At 37.0% G+C, this 27,035-nt stretch overlaps 1 protein-coding gene across 2 annotated transcripts in view; it reads right to left on the bottom strand.

The window, feature by feature from the left end:
- CDKAL1 (CDKAL1 threonylcarbamoyladenosine tRNA methylthiotransferase) overlaps positions 1 to 27,035 on the bottom strand; it is a 344,063-nt gene that overhangs the window by 178,367 nt on the left and 138,661 nt on the right. For both annotated transcript variants that reach the window (XM_072328453.1, XM_072328454.1), the window contains exon 9: positions 22,151 to 22,254. In XM_072328453.1, the coding sequence (XP_072184554.1) occupies positions 22,151 to 22,254 (104 nt within the window). The remainder of the gene's footprint in view (positions 1 to 22,150; positions 22,255 to 27,035) is intronic.

Raw genomic sequence — 27,035 nt, 5'->3', positions numbered from 1 at the left:
TCTGTTGCTGTCCCAGAAAGAAATAAGAACATGAGAATCACCCTGGACCCAAGAATCTGAATACAGAGAAAAAGCATTGCGTGCGATAGAAAGACAAAAACAACATTAAAAGTGCACTGCTTTCCTTGAGTGTTTTCAAATGTTCCACTTCAGTAAGATCAATGAGATAAACACCATACTGTATTATTCAAAGCCAAAGGACTATCAGGAACTGAATGTTCAAGAGCTGTACAGTTTCTCAGGCAACAGGTTGACAATGTTCATGCATTCCTCTGATAAAAGACCATCACTAAATTCACTCTAAACCATGGATCGCCCATGCTTTCATTTCACAAGGGTTCCCAGGAGTGACACGTCTTAGTAATCTTCAGAATTTACTGGCCTTTGTCTATCCGATAAGACTGAATAGCTATGCCATCCACAAACACATTTTCACTCAAAGTTTACAGTAATTTATCTTTTCTGTTCCTAGCACAAGTTATCATTCCAGTTACACACATGGACAATTTTAAAGTTTCCATCATTTTTCTAACTGAAGTAAACTTTTGAAAATTCAATGGTTTTGTGTTAACCTCCGTAGAAACATGGCATCACCAATGTTAGCAGAGAACCCCAAGATCATCCAGTCCAACCATCCACCTACCACTAGTATTTCCCCACTATACTACATCCCTTAGTACAACTAAGAATTTCTTGAACACGTCCAGGGATACAGACTCTACCACACCTCCCTAGGCAACCTGTTCCAGCAACTAACCACTCTTCAGGAGTTCTTCCTAATACCCAACCTGAACCTTCCCTGGTGCTACTTGAGGCCATTCCCTCTTATCCTACCACACCTCACCATAACTTCCTTTCAGGAAGTTGTAGAGAGCAGTAAGGTCTCCCCTGAGCCTTCTCTTCTCCAAACTAAATAGTCCTAGCTCCCTCACCTGCTCCTCATAAAACCTGTTCTCCAGATCTTTCACCAGCTTGGTGTTCCTTCACTGGACAAGCTCCAGGGTTTTCATGTCGTTCTTGAAATGAGGGGCCCAAAATTGAACCAGTGCTTGAGATGCAGCCTCACCAGCGCTGAGTGCAGAGGAACAATCAGTTCCCTTCTCCAAATTAGCATTAACTTCCAAAACCTTAGTTTGTTTGGTAACTGATGCTAAATAGTCAGCAGGAGTCACAGACATATAACATTGTTTTTCTATCAAGACTGACCCCACATCTTTTATTTCTTTTTATTTTTTAATTCTGTAGAATAAAAAGTTTCAGTTAAATCTCAGCTGCCTTAATAAAAATTGGGTGAAATTTATCCCACATATTATTCCACTGACTTGCCTGCAGTTACAATAACTATGAGCCTGACCCTGACACAAACTATTAAAAAAAAAAAAAACAAAAACAGTGCAAATTATGTAATGAATTACATCCAGTAGGGAAAAGCAGAGATTAATAAAAATGTCAAAGATGTATAAAAGATGTATTATAAAAGAAAAGCTACATAAATTACAAAGCATTCCACAATAATAATACATTCTGACTGTGGCCATCATTCCAGAAACTGCACTAAAAAGACTGGTTTTTTTTGTAGCAAACTCCCAGACATGAAGTAAATGCACAGGTCAGTCATCAACAAATGCAGATGAATAAAAAGCATCAGAGATGTACTGAGCCTACTCTACGTGAGATGTGAGACTAAACTGCACGTGGAACCTACCAACCACATTTGGGACATTCAGAATACTTGTACAAATAGCGTGCCTGGAGGCATCGGGTCCTATTCCATTTTTATAGTTGAAAATACAGGTTCCAGTTTCCTATAATAATTATCACAAACAAATTAGTGAATATAGCAGATCTCATTTTTCAGCTTTCATAGTGATTCCAAGAAGCAATGAGTATTTGTAGCTGTTTCTACTATCAACCATTTATTACTATTGCTTACTAACAAGAAACACAAGTATTTTAAGGTCTACAGATTTCCACTGAAGCAAACAAGAGATAGAGTTGCTCCAGATTGGTCCTGCCTGGAGGCATTCTTATTAATTTTTTCATTATCCATATAAGACAAATAAGTATACATGATCAGTACACAAAGAAAAACAGAAAAATATGGTTGCCTTAAAATATAACAGGAATATATTTTACTACGTCATTTTGAAAGATCAGACAAGAAAAACACGCACCATAAGTCTCAGGGACCTCTAAAAGAACAGTGCAGTACTACATTCTACTTACAAGAGCTGCTGTATAGCATCACATCCACTCCACTGTTTGGTGCTAGACCCAACTAAAAGGAGAGGAGATACTAAACGGACAAAGAGCTGTTCAAAACTATGCAGTCCAGGCTCAAGACATGAAAGAACTAATGAGAAAGTAGCAGATGGTGCCAGAGTACTTCTTCCTGCATTATCCACCGCCTCAAGCAGTTTCTATACATGCAAAGCTCTAGGGCCCCACCTGGTAGCAATATAATTACCCTAAATGCACACTTATTTTTCATTACACCTTAACCGTTACTATGTGTGCTGATTACAAGTATCAATCCCTTTCATTTTCATACACCTCTGCAGTTGTATGGCATTCAGCTATGAAAATGCAGCACTCTCGACTCTTCTAAAACAAGGCCCATGCTGATAAACAGCAGTGGGCAAATTATTTGTCACTCTGCAGGGTGCCAGTAGGGCTTGATAAGGATGACATCACTCCCATTTTACCAGCAACAATGACACTAACAAGAACATATAATCAGCAAGCCTCAGTGCTTGCTCTAGCAGGTGCAATTCTTTTTATGCTAGAAGTAAGCCAGCATTAGTTTCCAGTACAAGTACAAAACTATTTCTTTTATCATACTGCTAAGCAGAAGTTGGCTTCCATATGGCACTGCAGCTGCTGTTGGTACTTCCACAGATGCTTTCATTAATTTTATCAAGGACATACTGAAGTAAGTGCTTGATCAGCACAATGGCTATTTAGAAACAGCTGGAGAACTGAAACAATTAACTTAAGGAGACTATACAGACCCAACACGCAAATTGAAATCATTAAATTCCAAAAATAGATTAAAATACATTTAAGAACTGAGCAAAAATTCTTATAAAGTGAGAGTTACAGTTCTCCACAGGATGAGGGGAGCTGAGAAAGAAAAGATAGCTTCATAGCTCTAACCTTAAGCCTAGATAAAATTCTTACAATCTGTAAAAATACATATGTCACAGGTATTTTAACACCAAAATATGTATTTTATGCTCTGATTACTTTCAAAATAAAGTTACAATGGAAGACATTGTGCTTTATAATAACCAGGCATGAAAGAGATTTTAAAAACTCAAAGAACTTTTATTTCATCATTTGTTTTGGAAATATTTTTCCCCACAGAATACTAGAAATATTTAAAAAAAAAAAAAGTGTTTCTATATGACAGTATTACTGCTTGGAATATGTACAGGATCAAGCATTGTATTCAATATATTACACATAAATTATGTTTCATCCATCTTCCAAAAAAGAATATAATTTTGTATTCTAACAAGGCATTAAAAAGGCCCGTTTGTTTCCTTCTTATTCAGGCTCTCATGGATAAGCAAATACTGCTATCTGGATGACTAAACCTCAAAGGAAGTTTCTATCCCTTTGTTTGCAAAGTACTTTCTGCCTAGCTGGAAGCTGAGTAGCTGAGAAAGTTTAATGTCCGTGAACCTCTGGCTTCATCTAACCTGTCTCTTGCACCACGGATTTTTTTTTAAAGAGCAGCAACAGAGAAATTAATACCTTGTTTTATTAGTTTCTCTGTTCCTAAGGGTTTTCTGCAACACTATTATTCTTCCCCCTCTTTGCTGCAGCCCGGGAGAAATATGAGCAGATGCAGGTACTAGAATTAAGTAGGAAAAAAAAATGGCCCTGGGGAACAGTAACACTGTGGAAAGCATCACTCCTCTCTTCAGTTAGCAGAAAAACCGGGGTAAAACATCAGAATTACCTGCACAGAAGTGCCCTGGGTGATTTCACTGAGTCAGTTTAGAAGGAGATAAAGACTGTCCACTATAGATATGGCAAACTCATCTAGAAGCTGTGTGCTGTGTTTAGCCTGGGGTATGTGGTGGAATGCTGCAGTAGATATGCGTACAGAATTCAACTCCTGTAATGTGTGCAAAAACTTCTTTTCTGGCTATACTAACTGATTCTGACTCCTATCCATGTCAGAGGGTAGTAAAAAGTTATTCCAGTTATGGAAGGCAGAAAAATCAACTGTACTTGCAGAATCTAGAAATCAACTAAGGAAGAAATGGTAAAGACTGCTACAGCTTTCCAGTAGTAGTAATATCCTTGACATTTACAAGGTTTAGCAGAAAATATATTTATTTCCATTGACAAAGTAAAATCATCCAGAAGTACTTGTGCTTCCAGAATACATCAAGTGTATCTTCATACATTAACCAGAAGCTTTATTAAAATACCAGAGGGTCTGAAGAAGATTTATTCTTCAGGTACAACAAGAACCTGAACTCTGCTGGTACTGCACATAGAAGTTACCTGAACTCTGCATTAGCTCTTTCATATCCTGCAGCTAGAAGTTCTACTTATTAAGTTTTGCTAGAACAAAATATGTTATATAGAGAATTTCATTCATGTCATCACATTTTAAACAATCACACACAGAGCAGCTACAGAAGAATCACATCACTGTATGACATTAACTTGTATGAATAATCCTGCCCACACCAATTTTAATCTAAATACATGCAGCAATACTCTACTTATAAGCGCTATTAGAAGAGTATTGCATTATAATTGCACTATACAGATCCCCGTTAAATCAATGCTAAGTGAGACTCTGCAGGCCAAACACTACATTTTTACAAAAAAGTTATTACTGATGTTCAGTTCCTGGTTGGAAAGTATCCCAGATTATTGCTTGTCCAAAAACAACGAACAGGCCTACCCTGCAATGAGTAGGGTTCCTACTGTGCAGTTGAAAAGGGAGTTGGAACAAAAAAAAGAAGGCTGGAAGAACTGGATTTTCCTGCTCTGCAGTGTATTTGCAAAGACTAAAAATCACACATTTTGTCCACATATAGCAAGTTTATTTTGAAGTTACTGAGCACATTGAAATTTAAGCCAAAAAAAAGGCCAATACGTATGGATCTACGAACGTTGTACAGATGTTTCTATAAATTTGTAGTATCACAGAATCACAGAATTGTAGGGATTGGAAGGGACCTCTAGAAATCAACGAGTAGTATAAGTGAAATAAAAGCCTACAGAAAACAAAAAACAAACAAAAAGCAACCAACCCCTCCAATATAAAACCAAAAACATTAACAGTAGTAGTGGTAACATTAGTATCAATTTACCTATCCTCTCCAACTTTAAAGTCTTGTGATCAACAATTCTCTAATTTCAGATGATACGTAGCAAGCAAAAAAAATGCCATCAAAATAGTGGCCATCATGAGGAAAGCAATCAACAAGTCTGAAGCCATTGGTTTGCCATCACAAAGTTCTGCTGAACTCACATTTTGACTCTGTGTGCACTTGGGAACCGACATTTGAAGGACAATCAATTTAAAAATACACCAGAAAGGGCAACGAAAATGATCAAGGTGATGAAGCAACATCTCTATCAGGAGAAACTAAAAAAGTCATGGCTATTCAGTTTGGAATGATGAAGACCAAAGAAAAAGTACATCTGTGGTTTATACAAAATTAGGGAGTTGTTGGGTAAGCTGAATGCAAAACAAGTGCTCATCACATCCTACAACAAAGAACCAAAGGCACCAGGTGCAGCTAGCAGGAAAGATTTGAAAGAGAAATATTTTGTGTAGAGACAGTTGACTGCTTGAACATACTGTTGGAGAAGTTATGAAGACAGATATTATCAGGAGGTTCAGAATGCCTTAGATAAATTTGCAGGTCCATAAATGGATACTAACATGATCTGGTAGAGATGCTGTCTCTTACATTTCTAACTTGTACAATGGAGTTCTGATTGATGAAAAGAGGTAAATAATCACTGAAAGCAGCCAAGTACCCTCCATGTACATCTTCAACCACAGGCAAGAGATAGCACCGCCAGCAGAAGTATCTCTTGTCAAACCCAGTAGAGAATTTAATTTTGTCTTCACTGTTTACCTATAAGCTTTCAAAACAACTTCTTTTCTTTCTCCATTATTTATTCCTCTCCCTAAATAACTCAGAAAATTGAATTGTTGGGTATTCTGTTTGATTATAATATAAGTAAGACCAAGCAGTAGAGATTTTGGTGAGCTAGCTAAACGTAGAGTAAGCTTTCAAATACTTCTCGCTAAGATGGAACATCTCATTCCAACCTTGGAAGCAGGAAAATCCAGACCAAAAATCTCTCCTGCTCCTGTCTGAACACCACTAAGTAGGTTGAGAAGAAATACTTAGTTCAACACCTAGGGCCCCAATCACATGGACATTTCAAGGGTGATGCAGACATCTCAGCCTTTCCTTTAAAGTTTACAAAAATGCCCTGCATATCTCTGAGGTCTGGTTTTCGGGGCACATCTATCAAATTTTGTTTTAGAACAACACAAAAATGCACATTTATTTGGACGGCAACTTATGCAGCACAGCACTACAATCCTGTAGCCATAAAAAGTCATCTCACTACCACAAAATCCATTTAGGAAATCAGGCAACAGGCATGCTTAACTAGGGATGACAGAAACATGTTGGGTCTTGACAGCTCCAACCATTTCACTACCTGACATCTTGTTAACTTTCAAATCTAGTCCAATGACATACGAAGCCTCCATATAAGGGAAACCAATATAGGACTTGCTGTCTTTTTTGATTATTTCAGGAAACTACACTGTTATGAACTTGTATATTGATGGGTAGCACCTCTCGGTACACTAAAAAATATAACTGTAAAAAAAAGCCAAGCTTTCAGGCTTCGACTGGCTTTTGGCTGGGGGAGGTCAAGTCCCTTTTTTTCCATCACATTACCTCAAGATAATTTGATAGGAAGTCAATCTAGCAGATTTTGCTAAAACTTGTCCTCTGATGAAGCCACTAAACCACATTCTTAACAATAAAGATGTGTATAGGTTAAGTGAAGACTTGCTTTGAAATTTCTTCCTCTTCAATACACCATCACCACATACTTCACTTAAGAATTGCTTTGAGAGCCCAAGGCATATAGAACTGGCATACTATTTCAACCGTTTTCCAAGACAGTCTCAGACAGATGAGTTAATATGTGTTTCACTGTGAATTCCAGTGCTAGCACATGAGAATTTCTGCACAAGCAAGACAGCAACCCATGCAGCTGTAATACAATGAATTCTTGCAGCATTTTGATGAGAAAATGTGCTAGTTACACGTATTCTACATTTGCTTGCACTTTAAATACAAGTTCTTAAATGATCCGTAAGCACAGATGGATTACTAGTTTTAGCATCATTCTTTCTTTGAAAGAGAAGAATAATTTTGCAAGGGAAGAGAATGCAATGCCCATCCACCACAAACACAAGTGCAGCAGGAAAAATCCCAAAATTTGAGTATTTTTCCTGGTGTCCTTTGCATTTGTGTCCATCTCATAAGTTAAGGTATCAATATATTTTGTCTTAAGAGACTCAGTAGCCTCACAGTTTCTAAGAAATTAGTTTCAAAGTAATGTACAAAAATATCTGCTAACAACTTTGTAGTCAACTGTCATACACTGAACTCAGAAATGAAAATGGATATGGAAAATACTTTCCAGACGACCCGAAAAATCTGTGTATACAGAAGTACAGAAGTTGAGAGTTTACCATGTATATACATTCTTTTTCACTATTCCTACAAATCAAAGTAACAATTCACTTACACCTTCTTCACCACTGTCTATCAATACAGAAGACTTGAAAGAGCCATAACAAAATCTATGACTTATTTTAATGAGGTGCCACATAGTTTTTATGAAGAATCAAGACCAAAGAAATCAGTTCTGTGAGGAAATAATTGGATGCTTGAAATAAGTTTCACCTACGTTTTGGTTTTGTTTGTTTTTTGTTGTTTTGTTGTTTTTTTTTTTTAATGTAGCAAAAGCCCCAAAATTTCAAGTATCTTGAATGTTCTACATTCATTAGATTCACTCTCCCTTTTTATTCTTCACATCTTAAGTACCTAAAAAAACTGAGGAAAAAATATATTCCTTCCCAGAATGCCTAGCTGCGTGGCCATGGAGTGTAAACACTTTTCACTTTTGAGTACCCCTGATATTTGACAGCTATTTGAGCACTTGAACATCATTTATCATGTTTATTTTTAATAGCTCTCCCTGGGCACAGCTGCCTTGGATGCCAATCTTCTTTTCTTTTGCCTCATGTAAATATTTGAAATAGCTATTCATTAACAGTTACACATTTATTCAGTGCTGTTGTACTGTTTCTGAACTGGGAATAGCTTTTATTTTTCTCTCCCTATCTTTTGGATGATCTGGAAAAAAAAAATAAAAAAAAAAATAAAAATGCTGTTTAGGCTCAGTCTGTCAAGATTTAAATTGTGCTCCAGCTAAGAGTTAATGATGGGTATCTGACCTGGCACACAAATAAACTAGGAACACAAGTGTCACTTTTCCTTTTTTTTTTTCCTCTCTCTTTGGGGCACAAAAAAGCAAAGCATAAGCAGGTTGGCCCTATTTGAGCAGTATTTGGATGAAATGGCTTCCTGTGGTCCCTACACACCCCAGCTTTTCTCCAGTTTTTTTTAACAGGTCACACATACAACTACCCTAAATTAAAGCAGACACAATTGGTCTTCACAACTAAACCAAGCATTTTTCCTGAAGGTTCTGAACCCTCAGTGACACCCTGTAGGCCTAATTTATACACAGCATCTCAATGTCAAATATCAGTACTTCTAACATAATGCACAGTGCATCAAAAAGGCAGAAATTTAAGCTATCAAAACTCCCTTGTGTGCACATCATCAGTCCCACATATCTGTAAATCACAGCTCTTATTTTCGTGGCCTGATATAGCAGATCATTTTTTTCTGCAATACTCAACATGATAACTACTAATCTGTTTCCAGACACAAGCAATCTGAGTATAAAAACTATCTCTGTTAAAAGTCTGAACTCAGCAAGCTGTGCAAACTCTTAGAACATTTGATTGAGAGACTATTTCCTTGGGATTGAGAACAGAAAGACCACAGAGCTCTCTAATGTGCAAGTGCAAATTATACCTAAATTAGCACTTCTCTAACACTCATAACAAGATTAAATTTATGAACATTAGAGACTTGTTCACATGAAAGGGAGTTGTGAGTAAAATAAAAATGCAGCCGTGCCTTGTCCAACATTTAAAGTCAGTAACAGTTCTATACAATATAACTAGCTTCCCTCAGAAGGCTGCTAAAAGCTACATGGTGCCTTTTTCCTTCAAAAACATGTTGACAAACCACTTTGACATTGCATTAAACTCCACCTGTAACGCCAGAGCAGTGTGCAAGCCATGTTTTCTTCTATGCAGTCTTGAAATGTTATTTTATGAGTAACTGCTACCAGTAGAGCATCATGTATTAACTTGACTACAAAATATGTGTATTGACTTTTGTCTCATCATAGTAGGAAATAACCAAGCAAAGGTAAAATAAGAAGGGACAACAGCTAACCTCGAGAGTGATCAACCGAGTCTCTGGGAGCATGCATGTCAAGTCAGGTTTTCAGAAGATACACTTAGTATTTCTTCAGCATTTTCTTCTGTCACAACAGGACTTGTCACCTCACAGAGTTAGATCTCTCTCTGAGTTCAGTGAATGTGGCATAAAAGATTAGATAAATCCATTTTATAACTTACAGGTTGTTTACACTTGACATTTGCTGCAAGTTGAGTTGTCTGATGTTTAAGTGCCTCGCCATTGTAAATTGAAGCTTTTTCACTTAATCACCTAACACTTTAAAGCACTTTGGAAGAAAGTTAACTCAGACCTGATCAGATGAGCTCTTAAGTTTCCTATTAAATGAAAGTTTCCATCTGATAGCAGCATTAGATAGGGAGATGGCATGTACTTGACTTACAAGGATATTGCACAATGTAACAGGAATATCAACTGTACACAAAACAATCTATGCACAGCAGGTTAAGCCTTCATTATAAGAACTGGCAGACAGCAGTATTAAAAGGCTAATGCACACATTATCTAAGGTAGAATAGGGGCAAATCAGATATTTGTTGAAACAGGTTATGAATAGACTATAAGCTAGTTCAGCCCTTTGTCCATAGGCCATCTACAGAAGACATTTAATGAAGTATAAATATAGGCAGCATAAAGTATTTGCTAAGTATTCAGCAAATGCAACACTCGCCCAGGAGCTTTGTTTGCAGTTCAAGAAAATAGATTCTTCTTCCATGAATCTGTCCTATCTCTTCCAAACACATGGTAACCTTTCACTATGTCTCATGCAAGGGAGTTTCCCAGGCTTAACCATATTATGAGATTAAGTAACCCATTTTAATTTGCTCTAAACCTTTCTAGTTTCATTTAATGACTTGAATTCCTGTATGGGATGAGACATCTAACATTACTCTTCATTTTAAGAAGCAGGTGGCCCACCAATCACCCAAAAAGAAATACAGGTAGCATGTAAGCCTTATGGTAAGAAACCAGATAGGTTAAAATTCTTATTCTCCAATAAATTAGTGCTCTCCTTCACATCCTTGCAGCACAGAAAGAAAAACTAGCAAAAGATATCATCTACAATCTTTCCAAAAGCATCTTCAGCTGGCATAGAGTGACTGATACACGTGCCTCCAGGACTCAAACAAATCAGGAGGGGACCACTTATCAGTAAATAAAACAAATCACTGCTGCATTCTGAATAAATTGCCTTTGGACATAATAATGATGACCCATAGTGCACCTGGCAGGCAACTGGTACAATACGACACTTCTTATTTGCTAGCAATGTGAATTCTGGTTGCCCTATCAGTTTTATTGACGCAACGGCTTGTCTTGTTTTCACACAAGCAATGGAAAGATCTAAGTAGCTGTATGTGGCATAATACGCAAGGCTGGTTGTGATAACAGCATTATAAGGTTTTGAGAGTACTTCTAGCCAAGGTCTTACGAAACTAGCAGTAAATACAGGAGCAAAACAAGTATTACCAACAAAGAAACACAAGTTCCAATAACAGAACAAATATTTACAAGTAGCTTAAGACTCCAACATATTTGCAGCTAAGAAATAACATAAAATCAAATTTTAACTTTCAAACAAAACTAAAGATACCTTTTTCTCCTGAAAGCAAGATCAAATAGAAGGCACACTACACCCTAATTTGAACTGTTTTAAAAATCAACAATAAATACACATGAGTTTTTTGATCTATCTAGTAAAGACATCAACTACAATGGCTGTGACATAAAAAAATCTAACATTTTACATTACATTTCAAATAATACAAACTTAGCCAAAGAAGACATTTATAAATAAAATTAACAGCCAAGAAATGTTATCCAGCTTTCCCCTCCTGCTGGTCTTCTGACAAGCATGGAAAGAATATAACACAGACTACTTTGGTATAAAATAAACAAGCTTTTCAAAAAGGCATTTTAAAGCACACATCGGATTGAATAGCTTTTACTGAGGAAGCTCTAGGCCTAATAGAAAGCACAAAGAATCTTCACCTACGTCATTGTCAAATGTATACAGCATCGAGCTTTTTCTTCCATTTCTCAGAAGGTCTACTGACAGAGTATCTTCAAGGCATGGCAATTCATAGCAAAAGTCAAAGTGACTAAAAACTAGCTGCCAATGCTTTGAAAGAAATAAAAACTCTTCTGTGAATAAGCTAAATACAAACACAAAGTGCATCGAGGGAAATATTCATATAGACAATAGGTTGAGTTCAAATGAAACCATAACAAATATAAAACAATTTGCATTTGTGAGGGTTTTTTTCACTAGCATCAACATTAGTGTGTTCCTGCTGTTCTCAAAAGACACAGCTACAGAGAGTAACAATTACCCTTCCTTCGAGAATTCACATTCAAAAGCCAATATATATTAACATAATTCAGAAGTAACTTCAAAGTACTGTTTATAATCAGAAAATTACTAATAGTGTTAAACAGCAAGAAGACAGTCGCAGCTAGCACGGGTGGGTGCTTACTTTCTTCTCACTGTGTACCTAAAGCATACAAGTCTTCTGCAGATTGAATTTTGAAAAGACACCTCTATGCTTCAAGCGTTTCAGAAAGAAACACACCAACTTGCATTTCGACTTCTATCTAGTTTTAAATATTCTGCTACCACAGCACTTACAGGAATCAACATTTTATTGTGTGTTTTTTTGCTTGTTTGTTTGTTTAAGAAGAGATCAGCAATATTTTCCCATGCAACTTTAGAAGCAACGTCAACAATTCCTTGTTGGATGAAAACACTAAGACGGTATGACTGCAGAAAATCTTCCCCAACTCAGTGAAATTACAGACTAGAAAAAAAAATAAATAAATTACATTTCTGAGTAAGACGTGTCAGTAAGAATGAACAACATGCTTAGATCACAGAATCACCACTGAACGGCTCAGATTGGAAGGGGCCTTAAATATTGTCCAGTTCCAACTCCCAGTATATCAGGCTGTCTAGGGACCCATTCTTAGAAAAGCACCTGCTAAAATTTTCTAAGACTAACAAGGTCGTACCGCTTTATTCCTTAGTAAACTGAAATCTAATTCAATAACTGGTGAAGAAAATAGTGTATTGTTTTAATGGGTCCAAAAATTATTTTGGCTTTTAAAAGGTACATATTTTGTGATACTAACCACACACACTAAAATCATTGTAGCTTCAGATCTGTGAATATTACAGCTCAAGTAGACCATGTAGCTCAAACTCAGGAAGTCTCTCACAGCTGAGCTGCTCTCAGTCCAGCGCAGTTAGTCACAGAGCTGCAGTAGGATGATATGGGCAGCTCAGTTCTTTCTACAACAACAGATCTGCTATGATAAGAGGTCCTTCAGGTTGCCCAACTACTGCTTCCATGTAAAGGTGTATGCCTCACATTTGAACCCAGCAGGGATCTGGAGGCCCACAAATCCCAATGCCACTTGGACACTTAGGACCATCCCAGAACTCTATCTTTAGCAGACACTGTAAAATTACTGGAAGAATCAAGACTATTTTCCTCAGAGCCACAAAGCAATTAACAACAATGTACTCCAGTTATAGTTTCAGTAGCTTTAATACATACAATGTCAAATAATATATAAGCTTGGGCAGATTGCCCCATCTGGTTTTCCTGACATGCCTCCAAATCCCTTGACCTAGCAGCCCTGGGAAACTGCAGAAATACAGAATTACTATAATGTCAGCATTGTAAGAGATTCAAATTGTATCACCTATTACCATCACACATTGTGATTTATGAAAATATATGAATAAAAAAGCATAAGGTTATTGAGTCTCATTCCAGCTTTCTATTCTCTTGCAACACAACAAAATTACATTCTGAATTTCTGAAATTTCACTGCAACTACAATGACAGATTCCACCAATTATAACCACAAAGGTAGGCAGTTCTAACAGAACAGAATTATAGAATCATGGAATGGCTTAGATCGGAGGGGACCTTAAAGATCATCTGGTTCGAATCCCCCTGCCTTGGGCAGGGCTGCCAGCTTCTAGATCAGGCTGCCCAGGACCCCATCCAACCAGGTCTTGAATGTCTTCAGAGATGGGGGAATCCACATCCTCTCTGGGCAGCCTGTTCCAGTGCATCACCACTACCTAAGTAAAAAATTTCTTCCTGATATCTAACCTAAATTCCTTCTCTTTTAGTATAAGCCATTCCCCCTTTTCTTATTACTATCAGACTGCATAAAAAGTTGGTCCCTTTCTGCTTGCAAGCTCCTTTCAAGTACTGGAAGGTCAACATGTGTTCTCCTCTTTAAGCTAAAGGAGCCCAGCTCTCTTAAACTGTCTTCACAGGTGAGGTGCTCCAGCTTTTGGATCATATTCATAGCCCTTCTCTGGACCTATGCCAAATGTTCCACATCTCTCTTGTACTGCAGGCCTCAGGCTTGGACACAGTACTCCAAAGAGAGGTTTACAAAGGCAGAGTAGAAGGGGGACAGTTTCTCCCTTTCCCTGCTGGCCACCCCTCTTCTGATGCAGTCCATGAAACTGATGACCTTCAGGGCTGCAAGAGCCCACTGCTGGCTCACATCAAGGTTTTCATCCATCAGGATCCCAAAGACCTTCTCCGCAGGGCTGCTCTCATTGAGTTCTTCCTCCAGTCTATACTCCCGTCTGGGACTGCCTCAACTGAAGTGCAACATCTTGCACTTGGCCTTATTAAACCTCATTAGAGGTTTATGAACTCACTTCTCTAGCTTGGCCATATCCTTCTGGATGGCATCATTTCCTTCTGTTATGTTAACTGCACCACTCAGCTTGGTGTCATCAGCAAATCTGTTGAGGGTGTACTTGATCCCACTACGTCACTGATAAAGAGCACCAATCCCTAAATGAATCCCTGGGGGACGCCACTCATCACCAGCCTCCACCAGGACACTGAGTCACTGATAACTACTACCCTCTAGCTATGGCCATACAACTGAGTCCATATCCATGTAATAGTTCAGCTTTCAAATCCGTATCTCTCCAATTTAGAGATAAGGATGTGGTGCGGGACCACATCAAAAGCCTTTCAGAAGTCCAGGTAGACAACATCAGCTGCTCTTCTTTGGTTCACCAGTGCTGTTATTCCATTATAAAAGGGTACAGCGGTGCCTCACCGCTTAGTGAAGCCATGCTGGCTGCCTTGCATCACCTCTTGTCACGGATTACCTAGATTTACCTGTATCCGTGACAGGGCAGCCGCCCCGTAGGGCCTCCCCTCCCTCCCCTCCCGGGGCCCCGGAAAGGAAGGGAAAATAAAACAGTGGCAGCAATCTAAGGAGGAAAACTTATTTTACTAAATATGATATTGGAATACAATGATTGAGGCTAATAAATTGAACAAAACAGAGAGAGAGAGAGAGTCCCCGAAAACCGAGAGGCCTACTGTGAAGTCTAGGCGACACGGCAGGAATGCTTCTCACTCCCTGAGAGTCCGAGAGAGAGAGAGAGTTCCAGCCTGAGAGTGAGATTATATATGTCCTCCTCCCGTGACTTATCTCTGCCGCGGCATCCTCTGGGATATGTAGTTCTTCTCCGAGAGCTGAGCACCTGGGATGCTACTATTCTATGGAACTGGAGTATGGATGATCTATACTGCACATGATGTTATGATGTGGAATATTGACAGCAGCACCACAAAACTATGACACCTCTTCATCTCACATATGCCTTAACATCTCTTCCAGGAGAATCTACTTCAGGATGGTCCCATGCACACATGAGGCTCACTGGCCTGTAGTTCCCCAGGTCTTCCTTTCTACTTTTCATGAATATATGAGTGATGCATCCTTTTTTCCAGGGACTGTATCTGACAACCACAATTCTTCAAATACAATGAAGAGTAGCTCTGTAACCACAACAGCCATTTTCTTCAGAGTCCACAGATGCATGTCATCTGGCCCCATAAACTTGTACACATTCAGCCTCACGATGTGATCTCAGAACTGCTCTGCTCTTACACTGGGAGGAATTCCACACCCCCAGCTTCCACTAAGCAGTTCAGGGACAAAAGAGGCATGAGAAGCCTAACTGGCCATGAAGATCAAGGAAAAGAACTCATTAAGTCTAAAGATGAGGTAGTATTTTTAATTGCTTACATCTGTTTTGGATCTTTAAAACTAAACTTCCACTTCAAACAAAAATGGTTGTGTTTTTTTCTTGTTTTGGTGTTTTGTTTTGTTTTTCACAAAAATGAGAATCTAGATTGATTTTTTTGTTATTCCAGGAGTTAAAGAGATAGGCAAATATTTAAGCAAAAAGATAAATGAGAAGACTGAATTATAAAGAGCAAATATCACTAAAGCTTGGATTTTTTTTCACTTCAAGAAAAAATAAAAATATAACCTCTGTTAAACAGACTCTGCTGGTTCTTTAAACTGCCAAAGCTTAGAGTTTTGTGGAATCTTCTTCTCTTTAGAATCTTAGTCAGACCTGCAAAATGAGCACTTACATACATTTTATATTCCACTTTCCAACACCGTGAGCTACAACCCATGCACAGTTAGAGAGACCACTAAAAAAGCAGTATTACTAGGCTAGTTTTACAAGAGACAAAAACAAAAGGTAATCTGGTCATACTGTGAGATATTTTGGCAAAAATGCCAATATAACTGGCTAAATAGCATAATCCTTCCCAAAATGAATGACCATTCCTTGTAGTACGTTATTTTTCCTAAATAAAAATCTTTCCTGTATCATTCCATACAAGGCTCTATACAGTGTCCTAACAGTAAATAAAGTGACCAACCGATTCTTGTCTTGAATGTAACCACATAATATTATTCTACCATATTTCTCCTCTATTGTTTCTACTATCACATTATAAGCCCTTGGAGGCCATCTCCACATGTTATTTATTTGTTGCACATTTTTTGTTGTTGTTTTTGTAAAGGCACACAGCACTTAGACACTACAATTATACAAACAGTAACAGCACCTGTTTTTCCTTTCAAAGGAAGGGCCTCTAGTTACAGTTTTGCACATTACAGATTTTTTTTTGGCAAATTAACTTCCTGTTACAACACATTAGTTACATGACACTGCTACAAAGATGATTAAACAGATTGTCTGGGCTAAAACCTCTATCAAGGCCACAGAAAGACAATAACACGTGGAGCAAAAGAGAAAAGGGGTTTCCCTTCCTCATTTCTCATGCTGGTATCACAGTAGATCTGGCAATAAAGAAAAAATATATATATCTCTGCATGGAATCAGCCAGAAGTGTGGAGCATGCCTACAAAAAACTAACAGCTCTCCTATGTCCCTATAAAATCGTTTTGAATGAAGTGCTATATATTTAAAAGTGACCCAAAGGCAAAAGATTGATCGCATGAAGGCCTAAGGCAAGATGGCCTCTTGAAATTGTCAGTACATTTTCTTGCTTCTAATTCTTATTTCTACTTATACAAGAACAACATTAACATCATTTAATTACTGCAAATAGTTCAATGATTTGAACTAGAAATATCAAAATTACATAGAAGCAAAGTAAGCTTAGTGAAAGTTCTTGCTAACTCTAAAACTAGAAGTTGCTATGGAGTACAACATGAGCGTCCAACCTTTTGGCTTGCCTGGGCTGCATTGAGTGAAGTGGAATTGTCTTGGGCTGCATACTTGCAGGTCACTCAGAAAGTAATAACTCCTATTTATTTCCACCCATTCCCACCTATTGTTTATTCATAAAAATCTGCACCAGCAGAGGTGACCCACTGTCACCCTCACTACTGCTGGAATGCACCACTGACCACCTCCACTGTCTGGTCTCCAGAAATGTTAACAAATGTTGATGAATGTCAATGGGTGCTACTGCTTCCACACAGAGGAACTCAGTGACACACACCTTTGCATCATACCCACTTCCCTGTCAGAGGCCATTTTGTCAGACTGCCCCTCTGCTGCCAACTGTCAACAGCATGTAAGGGGATACTGCTGAGAAGATTCAACTTATGCTGTCTTGCCACCAACACCCTCCTCTGATGTTGGAGACCAACATAATAAAATAGGAGGCAATACTTCTGCTTCAGCCTTCATAATATATAATATTGTATATAAGTAACAAAACATTTCAATTTTTAATGTTTTTTATTAAAATGTAAAAAAAAGAAAACAACAAAACCATAAAACTAGTAGGATATTTAACCTTGCTTTTGTGAAACGTATCACTGTGGTTCAATGGCAGTAATTTGAATCCCCAGTGAGTTCTCAAGGTGTTCATTAGAGATTTCTGATGAAATTTTATTTTTCCCATGCATCATCCCTGAAAACAGATGTTCGCAAATGTACATGATGCTAAAAAAGTGATGACATTGGTAAGGCATGATTGTGAAGCAATCTTTCTCTGTTTATATCTTCATCTCACACAACAGTGAGACCTCAACACCCAGGATAGTTATTACCCTCTCCTACGGTCTTGCTTTATCTTTGACCAGGGAAAACACAGAGTCCAGAGCCCAGGTCTCCTGCTGTCCCATAGCATGTGGATATGAGTATGTTGTTTTTTCAATGGGACTTGACTTCCCTTTTGCTCCCTAGTTGCTACCATTAAACAAGATCATATAGTAATAATTATACTGTGTGCATTTTAATAGCGGCATATTCTCTGCCACTTTTGAGAAGCATGCTATGCTAAAGAAGAATAATTTTCTACTGGCATATGCAGTATATTTTCACTGCAAACTAGCATGAACTAACAGCTAATTTCATGAAACTAATTATATTTTCAAGTTCATTCACTGAACCAGCAGAAATAGTTGGCAGTATAAAATGCTGTATCTGCCCAGAAAGTCTCTCACAACATTTCCAGTTTACAGATCACCAGGTAGCAATATCAGTTATGTATCCTTCTACAGCCACTAACATTTCATCAAAGAAAATTCCAATATCTATTTAAAGACTTGCAATTCAACCAAAGCTATCCCTCCCTGCACATTGCTCCACAACCCATTTAAAGTACTGGCTTATTTAATTTGTGTGTCTCCTTTGAGTACAGTTCACCAATGGCAGGAACTCCAGCCTTCTACTTCACAAACTGAGCAAAAACACACTGTCATACATGGAATTGCTTTTGGAAGGAGAGAAAGAACTCTGTCATAACTGCAAACACAACTTCCTAGAATACATCACTGAACATGATACAGTACATTTTGAGAACGCATACTATTAACTTGATAACACAAAGTGCTGTACTACCCGCTGTGGAAGAACTCTCCATATAAACATCCTTACAGAAGGCATTTGTTGCTTACCTAAGGACCATTTTACTTCATATAGCAACATTTTTACTAGCTGTTAATGCAAGATAAGGTTGTCCACAAAATTATGCAACTACCTACTGAAAGTTGAAATTGACAGAAATAAAAGATTGAAGCTACACAGCTAAAGCTTCAATATTTTCCTTTCATATTCAAATGGGAGTTGAAAAAAACCTTTGCTAAAAATAATTTTAATGAATGTTTCAACTTCATGCCAATGACAAACTGAAAACTACAATGGAGATGGAAAGGAGGTGGAAATCCATACGAAGTACATAAACAAACTTAGCCTGAGCATATATATAAATAATTCATTAAAACATATTTCAGTGCATTCTGAAAGCATGCAAAATGCACTAGGAACTTGTAACACTTCATTTTTTTATTATACTGAGTTTAAGATATAAAAATAATATTCAGAAAGAAAAAATTACAAAGACAGGTCTTCTTCATAGGTTGGAAAATTATCTGGGCAGTCACGATCTCTTTGTAATCTTCAGTTAATCAAGTTTTCATTTGTAGAGATGATCTGAACACGTGCTGTCATCTAGTAACCATCAGAGTGTTAAGTTCTGTTTTTAAAATAATACAGACACAAAATAGAGACCTGGACTCTAAATGCAACAAACACCTACTAACCCTCATAAAGTATGCAGAACTTTCAAAAAAGAAGGAGTTAACTGAATTCAAACGGCTTAATTTTGACTAAAAGTCTGAGAAAGTCAAAATAAAAAATCTTCAGAAGTAACCTCAGTGCCAAGCATCAAAACCTGTCTGTAAGATACCTTACATATGTCATCATGATGATATCATTATGAGCAGTAAAACTTGTAATGTGTAGTCTGTTGTAATGTGTAGACTGAACCAGTGACTACTTGACGAAAAATCACACTGCATATAGGATAGTTTAGAAATACTTGCCACATAAATATTTCCAGCCTAGATTATAGAAGCCTGTAGTACAGAAATAATTGATTTAAAATCACGAGCATCTTACCACAACACTGAAGTTCCATTTGGTAATGTACTGCTATTAGAAATATTGACAAGGTGGCAAATGGCAACTAAGTAGGATTACGTGAATAAAGTATTTTAGAGAGCTATTTCAGTGCTAAGATTTAAAGACCTACCTCAATATATCTTTAAATACACTTCTCTAACCACTTTTGGTGTGTTCATTAACTGAAACATCTCACCTTTGAGCCTTATCAAGTTGCACTCTGTAAGACTACTCATGTACAAAACACTGTAAATGATTCCAGCCTCCCATTCCTTACATGACTAGATAATGAAATAGTTATAAAAAATCATCTTGTGCTGTTTTTTGCTTCTTGTAAGGCACTTCAATTCTCCCATGATAAATTTCTAAGTGGAAAACCTTTACACTACGTATCTGCAGCTCCCTGTATTTTTCACTCGAGTTTCATCAACACAACTTCTGAAAAAAAACTGAAGTGACTGTAGAAGCAATTGGGGTTCAATAACGCAACAATGACTTTAAACGCTGGGTTTGAATTGCTTAGGTCATTCACTGCGGTTGATGAAGAATTTCTGCAACCCAGCTGCAGAAAGCCGGCAGTAATAAATTCTCCACACACTCCAAATTAAGTATCTGACTATTTCATTACTGTTTTCAAATATGTGGAAGCTTGAGGCAAAGCCTCTCAGTCTACAGTTCGGTATTTGCTTCTTTCCTTATTTCCTCTAACAAAGGTAATAGCAGAAGGCCAAATAAGAATAGAACTCCCTTGGAGATGCCTGCTGTGAGACACGTCATAGCATTTCTGTAAGAAATTTCAAAACAATAGCTTAAGGGCAACTTTTTCCATTAAAAATCAAGTTATTTTGAGAGAGTCAATTTTTATAATAAGAGCCACAATAAAACAGACGAATTAAATTATTAAATTTTCAATCCAAGTTTACAGTTCTTTAAGTTCAAACTACTAGCCAAAAATTCCCATTTATTGACTGCAAATGCACACAAAGCTCAAGAGTTTTCCTTCTTTTTGTATCATGCAAATATGTTAATTCAATGTGGACTTTATGGCATGTATAATGTAATTCTAATGCCACATACAAGGCTCAAATTACTTTCTTTCTATGCAATCGAAACAAAATTTAAATACTAATCTACTTAAGGACATAACCCTGCCTGTGTTATCCATAACTTATCTTCCATTTCTTTGCTGCATTTTACTGTTGAAAAGTTTCTTTGAAGCATTTCAGAAGATATTCAGCTAACACTATTCCTACGATACAAATAATAACAGAAGCAATTCAGAGTTATACCTGGATGAAAAGAATGTAGCAGTCCTTTTCTACTTACTCATCATGCTATTACCAGGAAAGATTTTTGCATACTGATCACTGTGAAGATTTTCTTCCGCACAGTTACTACTTACTAATTTAAAAATCATGTCTTATAGTGCTGAAAACTTTTAACCGTATACGATGTATTTCTCAAATTGCTACTCCACCAAGTAAGTGTACTTATACATCTCATATTTCTGTTACTAAATTCATCAGTATTCATCAAATTCATATCAATTTTAAAGCCTTGTCCTAAAATAAGAATCCTAAGATACAACAGGATTCCTGTCTATCACCGCGGAATTTAATTCACAACAACTGTGCTAACTGTGCACAGCTAAGCAGCAAGAGAAGTTTGTGTGCATTTATAGACAAGCTTCATGACACAGAGTACTGTACCACATGAAAAACCTTTGATGTTTAGGCAGATTCATGTGAGATCATTTCAGATATTCTATCAACGTTAAAAGCAGTCTGACACTACTTGCTAAATTGGAAGCTGTTAATCCTATTTGTTTCAAAGTAATCCTCAAAATTTTGTATGGTTCACAAAAACATCCCAGAACCCCTCAAAGAAAACCACTACCAGAAAAAGCAGCATATCTCAAAAGTGTTTTCAGAATCCTAAGGAAGTTCATGAAATTCACTGTTATTGTTGTGTGAAAAAAAAATTTTGTATTTCCTTTTAAGAAAGTGGAAATAAAGAAAAATTGCCATACATTACACTATGCCCATAACAAAACACTTGGATGAATTTCATCTGAGCAAGCCTAAAATCAAAATTAAATGCTGTTCTTGATAGCTGCACCCAGCATAAAGACATAAAGGCTTTCTCTTGCAAAGGCACCCACAGCCACAGCATATCAAGAACACTAAAACCGTAATAAGGCCATATTGTATCAAGTGAAAATAAGACCTAGTAGACTTCAAGGACTAACTTCTATTAAAGGGACAAAAACTCTTACCTTGAAAAGACTGTTTGGCTCTATCCACTAGTTCTTCAATGGGATAGCTTGCTAGGTCTCCTCTGGCATGCTTAGTTTTGCAGTAAGTACATGCGTTGAGACACCTGTTTAGGAAATGAAAATATTCAGTTTCTTGCCAAAAAAGACTTAATATGCATAAACTGTATTTATAAGGAATATTAGGGAGAATGAGCTTTTACATTAAAAATAGTAATATTTTGTTTAATTGATTTAATTGTTTTGCTCTCCTACTTCCATAGATTATTTTCTACTTCTATGAAGAGGATGAAAAAAACTATCCAATTTGAAGGATTCATTTATTCCATGTAACCCTGCATGAAAACAAAACTTTTTTTAGACCTTTTTTTGTGCTTCTGCACCATAAGCAAAATAAAAAGCTGTAACTTCAGTAATACTGATGTTTAAGATAAAATCCTAATTTTATTCCTGGGCAACAGATGTAAATAGCACAAAAAGTAGAATGGAAGTCTTCCAGAATATACTCAACTCTGTGTCATCTGCTTCACAGCCTGATCCTAGAAAGCACAAACTAAACGATGGATACGATGACCTCAAGTTGATAAGTTACACCATCAGAAATTAAGCTGCAATATCCCTCAGTGACATATTGACAGTGACATTACATCATTAAATGAAGGAAGTCTCTGTAAATATTCAAGTTGACATTAAGGAAAAAAAAAATACTTCTTCATACTGGATACTAAAGCTGGAACAAAATAGTGAGAGTGCTAGCATAGGAGGGTATGCCAATTTGGTTACACAGGCTACACTGCCCAACGTGCATTACTATTATTTTTCTCCATAGGGTATCAATATGGTCCCTGCCAAACTGATTGAACTGCACTAAAAAAAACAAAAACAGCTAGAACTCCCTGCCTATTGATATTTTGGGTCTTCTGTTTCTTAAATTTCTTCACAAACTGTTTGTGGGTCTATACATTTCATTTTATTTTTCAATTACAAAAACCTGAGTTACTTGCTTTGCATGCAAAGCTCAAAATATGAATAGCATTATCCCACTAATCTAATATAAATAAATGAGCCAAATCTAAACTAGCATCAATGCATGCTAAAAAGGATTATTTATGCTACTTGCATGAAATTTCTTATTCCTTTTGTAGTCCATTTATAATGAAGTTAAAGAAAGAACATATTACTTCTTCCTCTATTATAACTTATGCATAATTCATCTATATATCACTCAGTGTATGTATTTTGCTCTGTATTTGGGTACTGGCATTTGAAAAGCTCTACAGAAGGAGTACTAAATATTAAGAGAACTGAGTTCTAAGCATCTGCACCAAGCAATGAACGTATTAATCTCTGAACCTTGAGGAGAAGTTTCATATATTTGGTCAATGGTCCTTCTCTACATGACCTAACAGCTTTTTACTCATATCTAATTGCCTCTTCTATCTACAACATGGTATCAAGAAACAGACAAAAGAAAGCACGCAAACATATTTATAGGAAATAATGTAAACCAGTTGCTTGTGCACCTTCAGAATTGTCCTATGGGCAAATACTCTTTAGTATAAGGTCTGGGCTAACTGAAATATACAGTAACATCTTCTTCTTCTTTTCTTTTTCTTTTTTTTTCTGATGCTGCAATAATCTTGGTCACACAAAGAGAACGGAAATGTGTAGCAAGTGGAAAAAAAGGAGTGGAAGTCATTCTCCAAATGTTCACAGTATTAAGTAGGGTAGCTTCTAAGAGATTTATTACTGTAATCTATGTATGACCTCAGGGAGTTTGTTGATCTGTTCTTGGATGGGAGATGGAAGCTGGGATTTGGAAGCAGACTTTCTACTAGATTTTGAAGTATCAAATCTCTCTATCATAAAATATTGTCTAATACTTTATAATAATAATAATAATAATAATAATAATAATAATAATATAATTTAGTCTTTTGTTTTGTTTCTTCTGGTAGTCAGAGACCTCACATTATGACAACAAAATGAGACAGACTTCAATGTAATACAAAAAAGGATCCATTTCAGAAAGCAAACAACGATAACAAAACTTACAAAACCTACTTGCATCATACTTTTAATGCCCACTATGAACATAATTAATCTTCTGGACTGCAGTTAACGAAGAAGCAGGTTTTAAGCACTTGTAAAGTTGCTGAACTAATAACTTCTCACAGATTTTAGCATTACATTCTTTAAAGTATAAATTCTAACAAAAACACAAGTATAACAAAGTATTTGTAGATGCTTCCCTTCCCCCCCCCCCCGCCAAGAATCTCAAGCAAGCCTAACTCTGGTCCAAGTTTCCAGCATAACAAATTATTCATACATCCATGTTGCCACATCCTCAGACCACAGCCTACAAACTGCAAAAGGGCTGTAAGGAACTCTGAGAATCTGAACATTGTGTCTCTCAAAGTATCATCCACCAGTAAGAAGCTCTCCAAAAATCAGCCCAGCAGGTAAAACTCTCCTTAAAAATCAGCCTTCATCACAACTACAAATCAAATACACAGATATAAATAACCAATGGGCTTGTAATTGCAAGAAGTATTTTGCTCTGTCTTAAAACTGAAACCTTCTTCAAGCATTTATACTTGGTCTGTAAAAATTAATTTCCATTAATACAGGTCAAAACTTTATAGCACAGATATATCAGAAATTTATGGAAAAAAACATTAATGCTCTCCATGTTCGCAATCATCAACATGTTTTAGATGAAGTTTTTTGTTTTTCTGGAACCATTAAGTCCTAATTTTCCAACATTGTAAGCCTGATAAGGGAGCTTGAATTGTTAACTTCTTGCTATGAATTATTAACCTTTATTCTGCCATGTACCCAATACACAGAACACAAACCAAATGCTATACGTGAATAAATTACTGTCATGTGGCTTATTCAAAAACTTTTCTCACTTGACCAAACTGTCATTACTGACAATTTGGTTGAGTGCCTGAAATTCTGCTGCACAGGAACCATTGGTCTTCATATTGTTGAACTCATACGTGGCCTAAGCAGTGCATTACTTTAAGCAGACTCTTTTCTAAAAAAGCAAACTATTTTCAGTATAATAATATTCCTCATAAAGCACACACTTAACTTGAAAGGCTACCCACCGCAGAAGGAACTAATTATAAATAAGAATACACATGACAGAGCAGAAAAAGAAGGACTTTCCTTCAGTGTGACTAATCAGTGGATTTCAGCAGCAGATGAGAATAACACAGATGAGGAGCAAAATCTTGGTTCCTCTTAAATTAATAGAACTTGTGCCACTATGTTTAGCGAAGACAGGATTCCACTCTCAGACATGAGTATAAAACATATTTCATTCAAGGATCGTAAAACAGTTCAATGACTGTGATGTGCAATTAGTGTGCTGTTCACTCACATTTACTGTGATTGACCAAGAACAGACATCTGTGAACAAGATGTGAAAGCTTCATAGCTGCCCCAGTGTCATATGACAGAAGATCCCTGCCGCACTGTGGGTGGTTGGGTAGTTAATGTGGGGCAAGGAAGACAGCACTGTCCTCTTAATTTCCTGAATAATCCAGTAAATATTGGGTTGGTATCACACTAATGAGATTCTAGAAAAAAGAATCAGTCATGAGGCGATTTTCTCCTAGATGAGAATTCCGTGGTACTAAAATGCCATTAACCACAGCTGACTCAAAATATTTACTAATATCTGCTCTTATGAAATCTCACTAATTACACAAATATCAGGCTTTATCAAGTTTGCCCTATCAAAAAAATTCCGCCACTACTACAGTACCTCTAGTATTATGCTGGACCACCTTATCAGTACAAATACAGAAAGATCGTTCTTAACAGTCACCCACACCTTTTCTCTGCACTTACCAGACTTTCTTAGGCAGCCGAGCGTTTTGTGTTTGCAAAAAGCATTCCTCCTGAGAAAATGACTTGCTTGTTTCAATATACAGTCCACAGAAGAGATTTAGGCTTTTGCTAAATACTTCTGAGTTTTGTATCAAATGTAAATTTGATTCAAATGCCCTGCAATGTGAGCAAGTGAAAAAAAGTTCTTCTGTGGCCTGCCTGAACAACAAAAAAACGAAGGAGAAATACGTACTTCCTACAGGTGAAAGGGAGAAGGATGCTACTCAAAACCTGCTGAACAAGAGCTGGTAGAACTCTACAAACGTTTTTCTCCTTAGGATGCAAGTGTTGCAATCATAATAGCCCCCTGTATTGAGTTAAATATGATGAATATTTATTAATATTTTACCTCAGCAAATGCTACTTTGCACTTCCAAATTTTTTAAATCTCATCAAGCTTAATTGCAACAGACCAAGGCAAAAATAGTATATGGAAGAGAAAATATGCCTAATATGCTCGCCTTGCTTTCAGGATATGTTGTTGAAGTTTGTACATTTTACAGTACAGCTTTTCAATCCACAACAACATGGAAGATATTTTCCTTTAAAAGCCTAGGAGTGTGTTTTCACTTTAAAACAGATTTGGAATTCAAAGTATTTTTGAAACAGAGGCAAGCTATTTCTCATCAAGGCCAATCAGTCTAAGCAGCAAACCACATTATTACAGAAATAGTGTTTGTTTACAGAAATCCTGGTTTGTTCAGGGAGCCTGGGCATGCGCCATAATGGCTATGCCACAAAGATGCACTCAATGTTACAGTGCAAATTTCCATGTGATAAAAACAGGACTTCTCCGAAGTCAGGGCATGTACAAATCTTTGAGGCCAACTATTTTAGTAACTGTTCTGAAACAGCAATGTCTACTTAATAACAAAATGTCTCACAACAAAGTTTTAGAAGAAAACTGGATGATCCTTCAAAACACGCTCCCCAATGTTTGGGACTGCCCATATTTTTCTTGAGGTATGATACAAAGTACTGGATG

Source organism: Excalfactoria chinensis, chromosome 2 (assembly GCF_039878825.1).
Source record: "Excalfactoria chinensis isolate bCotChi1 chromosome 2, bCotChi1.hap2, whole genome shotgun sequence".
In the NCBI taxonomy this organism is placed as follows: Eukaryota; Metazoa; Chordata; class Aves; order Galliformes; family Phasianidae; genus Excalfactoria; species Excalfactoria chinensis.
Note: the sequence above shows the minus strand (reverse complement) of the source record. Positions and strands in the feature narration are given on the sequence as shown.